The 15,627-nt window shown below is 49.8% G+C and overlaps 2 protein-coding genes across 2 annotated transcripts in view; one reads left to right on the forward strand and one right to left on the reverse strand.

The window, feature by feature from the left end:
- The window catches only part of MTOR (mechanistic target of rapamycin kinase), a 111,839-nt gene that overhangs the window by 51,536 nt on the left and 44,676 nt on the right, over positions 1-15,627 (reverse strand). The window lies entirely within an intron of this gene.
- ANGPTL7 (angiopoietin like 7) lies at positions 6,589-11,822 on the forward strand. Its single transcript, XM_037499207.2, has 5 exons — positions 6,589-7,172; positions 9,544-9,644; positions 10,178-10,372; positions 11,020-11,218; positions 11,462-11,822. The coding sequence occupies exons 1-5, from the start codon at positions 6,803-6,805 to the stop codon at positions 11,629-11,631; spliced, it is 1,035 nt and encodes a 344-aa protein (XP_037355104.1). The 5' UTR covers positions 6,589-6,802; the 3' UTR covers positions 11,632-11,822.

Genomic DNA, 15,627 nt, shown 5'->3' on the forward strand with positions numbered 1-15,627 from the left:
TCAGTCTATTTTGCGGATAAAGTTGGGAAACAAAAATTAAACGAGCTGGCAGGTGGCAATTTGGCAGCTTCGACCTGTTCATGCTGAACTGTGTAGGCAGATGTGAGCTGGCCTTCTCCAGGAAGGAGCCAGGCCACATTGTAGAGCTACTGAGACCCACTGTGGAGACAGGGAAAGGAAAAACCCTGCCTGGCAAGGCAAGCTGACCGCGACACACTAAAACTGGATCCCCAAGACCCTAGCTGATGAGAGGTCCAAAGGATCAGGAGAGATCACGGGTCTCCATGGCATCATTGCTGGGACAGATGTGTTGGTGGGACCCACGGGGCAGAACCCAGCACCTACTCACTTCATCAGTTCTAAGACACACACTTTCACTTAGTCACTGAGATTGCACTGTAGCTGCCACTCGAGGCTCCCGAGTGTGGACAGAGTTGGATGGCCAGCAACCCCGTGCACCCTCGCACTGCCAGGCCTTCCCGAGGATGGGCTGGACAGGTGGTGGGTGACATTTACTGCTGAACTGCCACAACTTCTCTCTGTGATGGTTAGGGCCAGCTTTAGGAGAAGTCCCCTTCCCTTCGGGTTTATTTTGGGGGAGAGAAACTCTTCTGGGAATTAACTCTTTCACTTGACAAGTTCCATGTCTTTGCTCTCAGGCTCTGGAGCAAGTGCCAGATGCTGAAGCGATGGTGGCCGACGAGACAGAACCTTTCTTTCACCAAGCTCACGCATCAGCCAGTCAGGTATACAAACTGCAAACTGAAATGAGGTTTCCATGCAGGAAACAGAGCTCAGGGCCCTGACCTGGATCCGGGTGGCAGGGGAGGTGGTTCTGATGCAGGGGTATCACCTAAATCCAATTACTTACTCTTCGCTGGACATGGTCTAGGCACCAACACGGGTCGAAATGTTTTATGTGCACTACCTATTCTTAAGCAAACTTCTTAATTGATGTATAACACAGATAGAGTGAAGTACCCCCAGAGTACAGCTTGATAAACGACCACAAAGTGGCGATCCCTTGTAACTACCAGGTAGACCAAGACACAGAACAGCACACAGCCAGTACCCCAGAGGCTCCCGAGCCTCCCCCAAGGCTGGCTCTCCTTCATCATCCCACAGTAACAACCACCTGACTCCTGCCACCACCGGCTAGTTTCGCCAGGTGTTGAGCTCGCCTGTGAGATACACCCAGGTAGGCACAGGCCGCGCCAATGTCTCCTTCCTACTGTGACTAGCATTTCACTTGCGATGTCCCACAATGCATCTTCCTCAGTACTGATGGGCATTCTGCCTGTTTCAGTTTTTAGCTACTATGAACTGGGCTCCCAGGGACATTCCCGTAGGTGGCCTCTTTCCGTTGCGGTTACGCCTAGAAGTAGAGCTGCTGGGTGGCAGGCATGTTCAGCTTTAGAAGATGCTGGCAAAACGCTCTCTCAAGCACTTTCACCAACACACACTTCACTGGGAGAGCATGGCCATCCCTCTGCTCCCCCATCCTCGCAGACAATCAGTATTTTAGTGTTTTCCACGACAGTCTTCTGGTTGGTGTGTTATAAGTAGCATCTTATGGTTTTAATTTGAATTTCTGTAACGACTAATGAGCTTGAGCAGCTTTTCTTGTGCTTAATGGCCATCTGGATATCCTCTTTTGTGAAATAAATGTTTGTTCTCATCGCCTGCCAATCTCTTAATTGCACTCTTTTTTTTTTTTTTTTGGTTTGACTGGCCTTCTCTAGTCTGGGTATGTATACACACAGAGGTTCTGTCTTGGAAATATCTTCTTGTCTTTTCACTTGCTTCACAGCGTCTCCTAATGAACAGAAACAACTACTCTACCAGCATTTATTAATGTTTTCCTTTACAGTTAATATTTTTTGCATCTTAAGAAATTTTTGCTTGGGCCTCCCCCGGTGGTGCAGAGGTTGAGCGCTGGGCTGCGAAGCTGCCCGCAATCTCTGCAGCACCGGTTCGATCCCCGGTCACCGGCGAGGGTCCCACATGGCGCGACAGACCTCTCCTGCCGCGCCCACTGCTCCCCTTAGCAGTGTGCTTCGTCAGCCTGCCTGTTCTGTTCCCCGCTCTGTCTCTGGTGAATTCTCTCACCCTGCCACACCTGACTGTACCCAGTGCTTGTATAAATAAAATAAATAAATCTTTTAAAAAAAAAATCTCTGCTTATTCCAAATGCTGAATGTTATCTTCTAGAAGGTTTATTGTTTTACCTTTCACATTTAGAATTCAAATCTCTTGGGCTTGAGATTTTGTGTGTGGTGTGAGGTAAGCTTAGGCCAAGAGCCTTTCTGCCCACAAGGCTATCTGACTCAACAGAACTTAACGAAAAGAGATCCTTTCCTGGCAGTCCCGTGGTATCACCTTGTCATAGATCAAGCGTTTGAATGTGTGGGCCAGTTTCTGGACATTTATTTCCGTTCCATTTATCCATGTGTCTATCCTTGTGCTAACACTAACACTGCCTTAATTATTATAGTTTTCTGCTAAATCTTGATTATCTAGTAGTGTAATTCTTTCAAATTTATTTTTCTCATTTAAAAATGCATTAGTGGGCCTCCCCTGGTGGCGCAGGTGGTTGAGCGCCATGCTGTGAAGCTGTCCCACAGCCTCTGCAGTGCAGGTTCGATCCCGGCTGGCCGGGGAGACACCCACATGGCGCAGCAGACCTCTCCTGTATCGCCCACTGCTCCCCTCAGCAGTGTATTTCAGTCAGTCTGCCTGTTCTGTGTTCTGCCACTTGCACACTGGCTAAGAGAACAGATGCTCTGTCTCTGGGGAATCCTCTCAGCCTCCCACACATCTGACTGTACCCCATTTTGGTATGCATGAATAAATCTTAAAAAAAAAAAAATGCTTTAGTTATTCTTAATCCTCTGTCTAGGTTAGCTTAATTCTCACAAAGATCCTGCAGGTAAAATAGTTAGGATTTTTATTTCAATTTCATAGACTACTAAATTCAGAGGAGTTAAGCAGTTTGTACAGGGTCCTACAACTATCAAGTATAGGGGAGGGATAAAAACTCAGACTTGTCTGATTCTGGACCTAAATAGCTACAGCCTCCTTAGTCCTCAAGCCAGGTAACCCCTTCAGGACATTTAATATGAGTGTGTTACAATTTTAAGAAATGCCATTGTTCTAAACTATCTACTTTCAGTCAAAAATTTTATTGGTCACTATCAAAATTTCTGGTGAAATGCTGGAAAATAAAGCACAAGAGGCCAAAGCATCTTGGAGTCCTTCCACAGCTCCTTCGTCTCCAGAGGAACAATCATCCCCTCACCTGAACTGCTAGGGCCCAGGGCTGGCACCCTTCAGCTCTCCAGCTTTAACCCGCAAAGATCTTTCTTGACTCTAAAGCCACACTCGACTACTGACTTCCTCTTAGTATGTCAGGTCTCACTGGCTGCACCTTTGCTCACAATGGCCTCTCCCTCTCCTGGCTACTTCCTTTTTCTTTAAAACCTGGGTATCACTTCCCCTGGAAGGCCTTCCAAAACCTTGTCTGGTATGGGCACGCCTCCTCCATGTCCTGCATCTAGCCTGTCACGCTCCTGGGGTGTAGCTGTCTCCCCATCTAGACTGCAAGGCCCCTGAGGCTGGGCCAGCACAGTCAATGTGTTCTGCCACTTGCACACTGGCTAAGAGAACAGATGTTTGCTGGAGAGGCCTGAGAGAAACCAGAGACAGACGTTTTTTCTGCGTGCAATAATTCAATACAGACTCTAAGAGGAGTCCTGAGAGAAATGATTTCTAATAGGTCTAGGACGCAGCGGATTCGAAAGCTATGGTAGAATTGGCGAATTAGAGCTTAGGGAAGAGGCGGAAGTACCTTCCGTGATGGATGGGAACTTTCAGTTGAGATAGAAATAGAGCTGACAGATATGAGTCAGAGAGTAAATGGCTATATGTAGTAAGCCATTAAAAGTCTTCATAAAAGGTAAACTATTCCCATGAAGTACACAATTAAACTAAAAACAAGGCAGGTTCTTCTGAGCTGCCCACTCAACATGCTGCGAGTCTAGGACCGAGGGGAGCTGTTTCTCTCCTTCATCATTTTTGAAAGCGAGGCTTTAATAGTGAACAGGGCAAGAAGGCATTAGAAGAAGTGGTGTCTCCTCTCTAAAGGGGATATTTTCCATATAACGACATTCCATAAACTGTAAGGTGTCCTAATTTTGCAGTAACTCCCATTTTTATGGCCACTCTGTTCACTCGCAGACAGAGAGGGATTAACAGTCTTGCTCTAGTCATCCACATTCTTCTTGGCTTTCTGGCTTAGCTGTACTCAAAACAAGGGCTTGCTTTTCCTTCTTTAAGAAAATCAGAATCTAGGACATCCCAGGGGTGTGGATGTTTTGGAGAGCAGATAATCTTCTGGCATGGTAATTATTACTCTTAATTAGCTATTTTTCTAAAAAAAAAAAAAAAAAAAAAAAAGAAATGGGGATTTGGTTGACATTTGGACAGCTTAGGCGATTTACAAAAATCTTCAAATTAGAAAAGACTTTGTCTCCAATTTATGCCTTATGTTAGAAATAAATGTCAGAGAGTAGGCACTCATGCGGGAAACTAGATGCATCTGATCCACACTTGCAAATCCCCTCCTATCTTTCCCAGAGAGGACTGCTACATGGGTTGCTAAGATGAATGACTGATTCATTCTCTGGCCTGATATGAATGTCTACTCAGAACATTTTCTAGTTTGGGCAGCGGAAGCTACTGGGGAAAGCAAATGAAAAGCTGGCTGGGACTCCACAAGCGCCACTGTTGCAATGTGCTTTCTCCACCACACTGCTACAGGCGCACCAGGACAGTAGGGTCCAGGCAAGCCACGTGTGACTGCACGGGGTGCACTGCGGGACATCTGGATTAAGCTCCTTTGATGCCCAGGAGGTCATCTTGAAGATCCCCTTGAACGTTAGCAGACCCTGGCAGATGCTGGCGATTGGGGCCAAGTTTGTGTTAGTGACATGAACTCCACGGTACTAAGACTGTAGAACCCAGCTGGGCTAGATATTTGCAAAAAGAAAGCAGGGGCCTAAACAGAATCTCTTGAGCAGACTCACAGTTGCCACAGGTGCCAGCAACATCCTCACCTTCCTAGCAATAGAGACAAGGGGGGTGAAAATACAAACCCTGACCCACCAAATCCATTACTGGTTTTTGATTTAGAGAAAAAAGAATTGTTTGGTAACTTTAGCTGCCTGAACAGAAATTAGTTCCTGAGAAGCTAGAAGCTGTGTCTGGAAAGGGATCTGGGGGGATCGTGGAGCGGAGGGCTAGAGAAGGAGGATGGTCAGGAATCAGGCTTGTGTGTGATGGACCCAGACCCATATCAATAGAACAAGAGCTGCTTCGAGGACTCCATAATGGGAGGCAGCAACAATGTGCTCCAAAGCAGACCTAATGCTTATGGGCAGAGGGACAGACTGACTGCTTCAGGACAGAGGGACCTTTGCATAGATTTTTAGTGAAGTCTACTGTAGGGACGTTGGCTGAAATCCCAGGTTTTTACATTTGTTTTCAAAGGAGGTATGGCCTTCAAATATAATACATGGAAAGTGACAATATCCTGATTTTCAGGGGTAGTTACCATACACAGAGAATAACTTCAAATTTGCAAACCAGGCTGCAAAGGAAGCGGGAAATGAGAGTTTAGATGGGGTTTGTTAGGTGATGCCATTTCTTTTCTTCACTTTAGTGTCTTTTCCAAGTTTTGAACCACGGGCCAAGGGTGGGCCTCCTGTTCTGTCTTCTGTCTCAAACTGATGGAAGTGTGGGTGACCACCCCAGAGCCACGTCCACACTACTGAGTTTTCATCCACGCTGTCATCTCTGACACCTCCTTACCAAATGTCAACTGGGAGAAGCTAAGGATGGCCCACTCTCGATTGAAGCAGGTATGTAAAACAAAGACTGAGGAAATCCTGCAGCTACAAACTTCAGAGTCTTTTTTTTTGTGTGTGCTTCCTCAGAAAGATACTCTATCCTATTTCTAGAGCTTTTCAAAGCTGGAAATTTTCAAACGTGAGATGACGTTAGATTTTGATTAAATGAGGGCTTTGTAAAACAATGAATGATGATCACAGAAAGGAAAAAATCAGCCTCGTTAAAAGCACATCCAGCAGGAGGTTAAATAGAGCAGATCCTTGCAGAAAGAGCAGGGATTATGCTAACAGGCCCCCCCTGCGTGAGTGGAGAGTCTTATTCCCAACGCTCTGCCCACCTTACACTCACCCCATGGTTATATAACCCTTAGACCGGAATGTGGAAATTCTTCTGACCCTGCCCTGTCTGCTGATAGAGCTGAGCCAGGAGCTGGCAGGGGCATAATCTAATAGGCAAACTGGAAACACAAATTCACAGCCCTCTTGTCTCAGCCCAGAGACAGCAGGCAAGGAAAGAAAGACTCGGAAAGAAAGACTCGCCACTGTCTCCCTCCTCCCCTCCTCTGGCCTCAGTTCACGCTGACTTCACCCAACAGGCACCTGGCCCTCCCAGATGAGCTGGGAGGGGCTCAAGCACCATGCACAGCCATGGCTGGGGTGGAGGTGCAGGCAGGAGACAATATTTAAGAGTTTGGAGAGCATTCCGGCTGGGGAAGGAAAGCTGTAGGGTCCCCAATTAAGCTGCACTAGAAGGAGCAAGGAAAGAAAGAAAACAGCAAAGCAGTGAGCCCATCACGAGTGAGTGCAAGGCTGTAACTGGCTGCAGCTCTGCGAACCTCGGCTTTGCGAACCAATTCCCCCAAAGGGAGACCATCCTTCACCCAGGCCCACAGAAGATGCTGAAAAGGTGTCTCTCAGCTGTCGGCTGGCTCTGCGTTTTCATTGCAGTCTTTGTCAGCCACCCAGTCTGGCCACAGAAGCCCCCGAAGCAGAAGACACCAGCAAAACTCAAAGCGGTTGCCTGCTGTGAGGAGGTGAAGGAGCTCAAGGCCCAAACTGCCAACCTCAGCAGTCTGCTGAGCGAGCTGCGCCAGAAGCAGGAGCAGGACTGGGTCAGCGTGGTCATGCAGGTGATGGAGCTGGAGAGCAGCAACAAGCGCATGGAGTCTCGACTCTCAGATGCCGAGAGCAAGTTCTCCCAGATGAACAACCAGATCGACATCATGCAGCTGCAGGCGGCGCAGACTGTCACGCAGACGTCAGCAGGTAAGGGGCGCGGTCCGTGCTAGGGCCTCCGTGGGTAGCATGGCTCCTAAGTAACCCGGTCATCAGACCACTGCCAGGAGCGCTCATGGGATGTACTTACTTTCTAGAGGACAAGGCCCTGGCTGTCTTCCTCCTTAGTAGAGGCTCAGGTAGTATTTCTTTAGATTCCTAATGTTCTGTCAACTAACCTAGCACCTTCGTGGTCAGCACACTGACCAGGCCCTGTCTTCCTGGCAGGTGTCCTTGCTTACCTGGGGCTGAAAGGAAGCAGGAATGAGCCAAAACCCAAACTTGCTTTGGAAGTCAAGTTTTGCCAACAACTGTCCTCTTACACCTCGGGGCTCAGTGAGATGGGCACGGATGGAACTGGGGGTCCTCTCTCTGCAAACCTAAGTCTTCCACTGTCTCAGAATTGACAGAGACACTGCTCAGAGTCATTTGAAGAATTCTTTGATTCAGGAAAAGACAGGTCCCTCAATTCTGGTATTTCTATTTTTCCCCAAGACAACACATGAAATTATCCCCAGATTACACAGGAAATAAGAAAATGCAATGCTGAAATTTTGATTGTTAGTAGGCCCAAGGTAAGATGTATCTATCTATCTTTTGTGAAATAACTTTCCTCAGATGGGCCAAGAACAATTTATTGTTTAGAGAGAAATCTGGTTTTCTGAATCATCGGAAAATTAGAAGTTGTAAGGAGCACATCTCATAGGTCTGTCCTTTCTTGCTGATATAAATACCTTCTGGCCACACAGTAAGCCAAGGCAACAAGAACACAGAGCCCAGTCACCAGTCACCCTTGCACAAACGAAGAAAAAGTTTTCACATGAAATCAAGCTTAAAAAATGCTGCTATCGGGCCTCCCCGGTGGCGCAGCGGTTGAGCGCTGGGTTGCGAAGCTGCCTGCGGCCTCTGCGGTGCCGGTTCGATCCCCGGCTGCTCCCCGGCCACTGGAGGAGGGTCCCACATGGCGCGCAGACCTCTCCTGCCGCCCGCTGCTCCCCTCAGCAGTGCACTTCGGTCTTTCTGCCTGCTCTGCTCCCCGCTCTGGCTCTGGTGAATTCTCTCACCCTCCCGCGCTTCTGACTGTACCCAGTGCTTGTATAAACAAAACAAACAAACAAACAAATAAATAAATTAAAAAAAAAATGCCTCTATTTTAAAAAAAAAAAAAAACCAAAAAAAAAAAACCGCTGCTATCGAAACCAACATGTCTAAATCTCGTTCTAGGCATGCACTTCCTGACCCCTGGTTTGGGAGCAGAAAGGCCTCCTCAGGCTATTTTCCAGAAGAATGGGTTGCGATTTAATCTGTGAAATTACACCAGGCCAGATGGGGTCTGATAGGCCACGGGCCGCTCCTCCAAACAGGACTTTCTCACCACCCAGCAGGCAGTGTCTTGGGGGGCCCAGGCGTAGATTTCCCGCCTCTTACTCTGCTTGCCCAGAACCCTGCTCCCTGCTTTCCTGTGTGCCATCAGGTGCTGGGCCACCTGCAGACTCTAGGGAGCCCTTGGGGGAAGAAGCATGAGTTGGCGCAGGCAGCAGGAAAATGAACAACTCTGAGGGCTGTTGAAGGCCAGCGACTCCCCTTCCCCTTTCCCCTGAGCCCTCCAGAAACGTGCCCCACCTGCCCTCGGCACGTTCTCCAAGGCCCAGTGCGGTGGTTGCCAGAAAGAAGAGAGGCCAACACAGGGCAGGAAGGGTGTCTCCCGGCCAGCAAGAGACCCCGCTGACGCCTAGGAGGAAAGCTGCCCTTCAGCAAGGCTCTCCACACTCACAGTAGAGACAAGACCTGGCACACAGCAGCGGCCCCAGGGCAGCCAGGAAGCCTTTGCCAGTGAAGACCAGCCTGCGTAGCTCTCTCTGCTGTGATCATGTGGCCAGGGGAGGGCCCAGGGGTTCCTCCGGGTGTCTGCACTTTCTTTTGAGAATCTAGCAGTGTTAGAGTAAGTTCGTAACGCAGTTCTAGGAGGCAGTGCTCACTGCCTCTGAAAAACCAAGAAACAATAGAACCAGCCCCCGGGGCAGAGACTCTGTGACTACTGAACACGTTACTTGGCCCTCACACATGGGTTTCTAGAACCCACGGCCGAGAGCAGAGAACCAGAGGCACATTCTTGCTGGTTGGGTTGATGCTATCCAGGTGAAGGGTGTCCCCAGCCCCACCTCCAGGGAAGTCAAAATCCACCCCTTCTCGGTCCCCAAAAGCCCGGCTCTGCCATATCCAGACACTGCCTATAATTAACACTCAGGCAAGTTTTGTGGCAGAACCGAAGTCTGTCTTTAGACTTTCAGCTGAGAGGAATGCCCACTTGTCATGGCGCCCTGGCTTGGGTGCTCAGCCCTGTGGTCTGCTCCTTTTGCAGACGCCATGTACGACTGCTCTTCCCTCTACCAGAAGAACTACCGCATCTCCGGCGTGTACAAGCTTCCTCCGGACGACTTCCTGGGCAGCCCTGAGATGGAGGTGAGGTTGCGACAGCCCGTGTTCCGCACCTGCCCCACGCCCCCCAGGGCTGGTCACAGACTAAAGAAAGGGACGCGCAAGTCAGAGAAGCAAACACGCCGCGCTGGAGAGTTACCTGATGCTTGATGGGGGGTGGGAGGGCACCCAGGCTGTTTTGCCCCTTCAGATCATTATCAAGCAAGCCCCAACCCCGTAACAGATCAGACCGTCCCATAACCGCCACGAACGTGCCGAGACCACCTGTCCTGTCCGGGTGCAGGTCTTTGGGGAAGAAGAAAAAGAGAAGATGTAGGGGGTTCACCAGGGACACCTGGATTTTCTCCCCTCTAAACTCACGAGCTCGCCTCTATCTTCAATTCTGACAATTCCTCCTCAGCAAAGCACCACCCTGCCCAGGTCACTCACACTGGGGTAGATGCGTTGCTAGCGTGAATGGGTGCCTGGAAGTGCTCTGTGGGGACAGGGGCAGGTGGGGAGCCCATCCACGTTTTGGTGCCCGCCTCTGCCGTCCTGACCAGAGCGCCGCTCCCCAGGTGTTCTGTGACATGGAGACGTCGGGAGGCGGCTGGACGATCATTCAGAGACGAAAGAGCGGCCTCGTCTCCTTCTACCGGGACTGGCGGCAGTACAAGCAGGGCTTTGGCAGCACCCGCGGGGACTTCTGGCTGGGGAATGACAACATCCACCGGCTCTCCCGACGGCCGACCCGGCTGCGCGTGGAGCTGGAGGTGAGCCTGGCAGGCCTGGGTCCCGAGGCCGGACGGGGCTGTCACACATGACACACGGGGGCGGGGGTGGGGTGGGGTTCCGATTCTAATTCACTCTAGGCTTGTTTGCTGTGGTGGTTTTCCTGAAGATGGCAGCACAGGTGAGGTAGAATAGTTTTTTCCTTTTTTTTTTTTTTTTTTAACAAAGCTGCAAGTACAGGATTCAGGAAGAGACTGAGCTCGCGCCAGAGATGGGTAGTCTTAACAGTCAGCTGAGGGAGACTCTGTGGTCCCCGCTCTGGCCTGGGCCATGAGTTCCCCTACGTGCAAAATTTATTGATACAGGTTGGCAAAGGCCATGAAACAAAAACACTGTTGTCAAGTTGCTCTCATGATGGGATACAGCAGAAACACAGACACTGTGTAGGCAGGTATGGGGAGGGCCCAGAAAGAGACCCTAATCAAGGCCACATGACGATCCAGGCGAGAAGTCTAATCTCGGAGCCTCTCAGGGTAGGATGAATAAGGTAAGGTCTAGGGAGGTGAACAAGTAACGAGGCTGCACCACTTCCCAGAGTAAAGATACACAGTTGTGGCTGAAGAGGGTGCAGGAGGGGCTGACGTGGAGCCCCACGCACTGTGTCCAAGGCCTGCCTCCTCCCTGACAGGACTGGGAGGGCGACGTGCGCTACGCTGAGTACAGCCACTTTGTCCTGGGCAATGAACTGAACAGTTATCGCCTCTTCCTGGGGAACTACAGCGGCAACGTGGGGAACGACGCCCTCATCTATCATAACAACACGGCCTTCAGCACCAAGGACAAGGACAATGACAACTGCTTAGACAAGTGTGCACAGCTCCGCAAAGGTGAGCTTTGGGGGTGACAGGGGGAGTTCAGGTACAAAAGCCCACAGTCCCACTTGAGAAGAAAGAGTGAGTTTATTCCTGCACAGCTGGGAGCCTGGCTTTGGTGGTCCTTTTAGATACTGGCTCTAACCGCTTCGTTACTGTTGAATAAACAACTCTATTCGGCAGCGCCTGAAGTCAGCCTGTTGGCTGTCGATGGGGAGCACACCTCGGCTGACTGACTTTGATCTCTGTCTGTGCTAGGTGGGTACTGGTACAACTGCTGCACGGACTCCAACCTCAACGGAGTTCACTATCACCTCGGAGAGCACACCAGGCACCTGGATGGCATCACCTGGTATGGCTGGCACGGGTCTAGCTACTCCCTCAAGCGGGTGGAGATGAAAATCCGCCCGGAAGACTTCCAGCCCTGAAGGAGGCTTGCTGTGGAACAGGATGGGGGAAATGGAAAAGAACGGAGGCTGGGCGAAGGTGGAGAAGGAAAGGCAGGCTCTGAGGAGCACAAAGCAGCGGGTACCCAGGATGTGACAGTGAATATGAGTACTTCAATGCAGCGGGTCCTGACACATACTTCTCGGGGTGGGGGTAGGGTGGGGTGGGGGTGGTCTGAGCAGCGCGCTCTGGCCCATGGCCCCTGACACAGCAGTGCTGTCTTCTCCATGGGAGTTTCCCGGGAAGGAAAAATAATGCAATCACTTTATTTTCTCTAAAGCTTGTGTCACATGATAGTAGAAAATAAACCTCTTTCTACAAGAAGTCTACGACTTTGATTCTTAAGGCAAGGCCCTGGTGTCAGAGCAAGGAATGGAACAGGGAGGTAGAGGAGGGAGCCTTTCTTTTTAAACTCAATGAAATTCGCGCTACACTTCTCTTTTTTTTAAAGACAAACATTTTTTGGCTAGAGCTGAGTGACCCAGGTAGGGCTTAGGTGGAGGAACCTGGGCACCGGGCCTGGCAGTTAGCCCCTGGGCCTTGGTCGGGGCAGAGCACTGAAAGGCAGGAAGGGACTAGTGGCTCCGGGAGCTCCAAAGGGAGGAGGTGGCAAGAATCCCTCAGGGCGCTCGTGTAGAACCGCCTCAAACATGTGCCATCAGTAAAGCCACTTTGTAAGAAAAGGACTCAAAGAGCTTTTCCCTCTTTTATCTTATACAAACAAAAATTGCTGAAAAATGAAGGTAGCTGGTCCTATAGTTAATAATTCATGCTGTATATAAGCATCCTGCTTTGTAAAAAGGAAACAGTACATTGTTTTAAATGTTCAGCTTCTTTTCCCTTCTACAATAAACTTTTAAAACTGTCGTTTTAAAAAATTGTTATTACTACTGGAGCACGGTAACAGTTTGGAGTAAAAGAGTCAGGGGGTGAGCAGTGACAAAGACACTCTGGGTTGCCGCGTCCCCAGGGATGCCAAGGGAGGATTAGGAGGCCAGAAAAGAAAAAAGCAAGGGACAAAGAGTACAGCAGCCACCAAAGAGGCCAGAGCCACCACCCACCCAGCTCCCACAGACCAGGGCTGGGGCCACCACTGGGCTCCAAAAGACTGGCAGCAAGCACCCCTGCTTCCTACCAGGGCAGACGAACACACGGGAGGGAAAGCAGCCCTGCCGGGCAGATGTGACTCTGGCCTGTAGGAATCAGTTTCCCCCTGACTATTCCCTTGAACTAGCCCATGTCAGAGAAGCCCTCATCCCTAGCAATGCCTATGGTACTTGCTTGTGGTTTCTGCTTGTGGAAACCTATATAACCCTATAAACAAGAATCTTGGCATTTTCAAAGAAATAAAGGGAGCAGAGAAGTACAGGAGAGCAGGGCTTCCCACAGGAAGGCATTTAAACTGAAGCTTCCCGAGGCAGGCGAGGGATCTGAGATGCTACATGATACTGCCAGGAAAGAGCCGGGGGTCGTGGAGGTGATGGGGAGGGAGAACACAGGATGCCTGTTCGTGGGCAGCTAGTTACATTCTCTCTCGTCAATGCCCACAACTGAAACAACAGGCTCTGGGCAGCAGAAGCTGCAATAAATAAGTGCGACCACCTCAAGCTAGAAAGCTGCTGAGCAGCGCACAACAAACTGGAAGTGCAAGCGACAGAACAGGAGGAAACTGTAATGCCTTGCAAACTGTAACGCCTCATACAGGGTTAATACCCCAGATATATAAAGAACTCCTACAACTAACAGCAAAATTACAAATAATCCAATCAAAGAACAGGCAAAGGACTTGAATATTTTCCCAAAGGAGACAGGCAAAGGGCCAACAGGTACTGAAAAAGAGGCTCAACACCACTAATCAGCAGGGAAAACACTAAAGCCGCGGTGAAGTGCTAACTCACACCTGTTAGAATGGCTCCCATCAAACAGACAAGACATAACATGTTGGGAGGATGCGGAGACAACGGAGCCCTAGGGCCCTGGGGTGGGAATGTAGGTGGACTCAGCCACGTGGAAAGCAGGTGACGGCTTCTCAAAACATGAGAACCAGAACTCCCATGTGATCCAGCACCCCCACCGCTGGTATTTATGGGAAGGAGACAAAAACACTAACTTGGAAATACACGTCCCCTATGTACACTGTGGCCTGATAAGATACGCAGCAACTCAGTCCTAGACAGATGAATGAATAAAGAAGATGGATGCTCACAGCGGAGCATCATGCAAGCATAAAGGGAAATCCTGCCATTCATGACAACACAGATGCCCCCGGAGGGTGTAATGCTAAGCGGAATAAGCCAGCTAGAGAGACAAGTACATGCGGCACACTGGTACGTACAACCTGAAAAATGAAAAAGCCGATTTCATAGAAACAAAGAAGGTGGTTGCCAGGGAACAAGGGAACATGGGGAGATGAAGGTCAAAGGCACAAACATCCTAAGATCTGAGGCGTCCAGCAGGGGAGAGGGAGGGAGAGGGCTCAAAACAGGGGAGAGAAGAGCACAAGGGACTGTGACGACGGTTCACGGGTGATGTGGTGGTGGAGATTTACGGGGACTACACCTGAGGGGAGAAATCAAATACTGTGCAGAAATGAACAATGATATAAGAAAATTTAAAAGTTTAATGAAAAAAAATAAAATAAAATGGGGGCCTCCCTGATGGTGCAAGTGGTTAAGCACAGCACTATGAAGCTGTCTGCAGCCTCTGCAGCAGGAGTTCGATCCCCGGCCAGGGGAGCTGACCCACATGGCGCAGCAGACCTCTCCTGTCTCCCCGCTCCCCTCAGCAGTGTATTTCAGTAGATCCACCTGTTCTACTCCCCACTCTGTCTCTGGTGAATGCTCTCATCCCCCACACTTCTGGCCTGTACCCCAGTTCTTGTATGCATAAATAAATAAATCTTTATAAAAATATATAAAATGTTTACAAAGAGGGCAAAGGGTGAAGAAAAATAAGAGTAGGAAGATTAAACCCAGCTGGAGGTGGGGATGGGCAGGCTTCAGGAGATGAACCAGGGAGGTGTGTCCCCAGTGCCCCCCAGAGGGCTGGGACGGAGTGGAGAGCAACTTCCTGACAGTACCTTTGCCTAAGGCTATTTCTAAAAACTTTCTTCAGTGAAGAGGACAGCAGAACCCCACAGTGGTAGTTAGGAAAAACAATTCTATAAAATCAGCAATGAAACTGCAAATGGGAACAGGCAAGAAGGGAGTGGGAAAACCCATGGGGCCAAGCGAAGGGCAGCGGCCTGCCCGCTGAGCTGAGCCTGGCGGGACAGACCACAGGCTCTGGGAAGCACTGACCTTACCTGGGAACTGAGCTGTGTTTTGTTTTAAAACCAAGGCCCATGTGCTGGGAATTCTGAGAACTTATTTTCAATTATACTGGCACACAAGGCTGCACGACCTCCTTGAACACGTTTCCAGGCCTCTGACTAAATCTTTCTACTACAAATGTGCATAAACATTAGCAATTCTCTGAGAGTCTCAAAAAATGGGGGGAATCTGGGGTGGGATGCGGGAGGTTTCAGAGCAGTGTCTGGTAAAGGTTAGCAAGGAAATGAATGGATAGAATGAGCTACTTGGAGAACTTACCAGACTCAGTTACCAGCTTTGTATCAGTGGTCAAGCGAGACCACAGTAAAGCTGGGGCAGGGGAGAAGGCAGCTTCCACACTGCTGTGCCCGCTGCGGAAGTGAGGCCCACCCAGATGCGGGCATGTTTGGAGCCATTCCTATGTGTTATTTTAGCAATCAACACTCCCTCAATGTCCAAAATGTGAAAAGGAAGACTTTTAAGCATCTACTCGAAAGCAGAGCGAGCCGAGGACCGGGCCACGTGGCCATCTTCTTAAGCGAAGGAGGCACCACACATATCAGATAGCTCAGCCACCATGGGGGACGCAGCAGCTGGGCGATGCCCCCCAAACTATCTGCAGTGAAATCAACCATGTAAGCATTTACAAGAAGATAATTAGATCCC

Source organism: Talpa occidentalis, unplaced genomic scaffold, assembly GCF_014898055.3.
Source record: "Talpa occidentalis isolate TD23 unplaced genomic scaffold, MPIMG_talOcc4v2.1 talOcc4.9, whole genome shotgun sequence".
NCBI lineage: Eukaryota > Metazoa > Chordata > Mammalia > Eulipotyphla > Talpidae > Talpa > Talpa occidentalis.

Bases quoted from the DNA above. Each gene is read 5' to 3' on its own strand.
- ANGPTL7 (XM_037499207.2), top strand. From the start codon at position 6,803: ATGCTGAAAAGGTGTCTCTCAGCTGTCGGCTGGCTCTGCGTTTTCATT. The intron at 7,173-9,543 runs GTAAGGGGCGCG...CTCCTTTTGCAG, and splicing joins TGTCACGCAGACGTCAGCAG to ACGCCATGTACGACTGCTCT. The intron at 9,645-10,177 runs GTGAGGTTGCGA...GCCGCTCCCCAG, and splicing joins TGGGCAGCCCTGAGATGGAG to GTGTTCTGTGACATGGAGAC.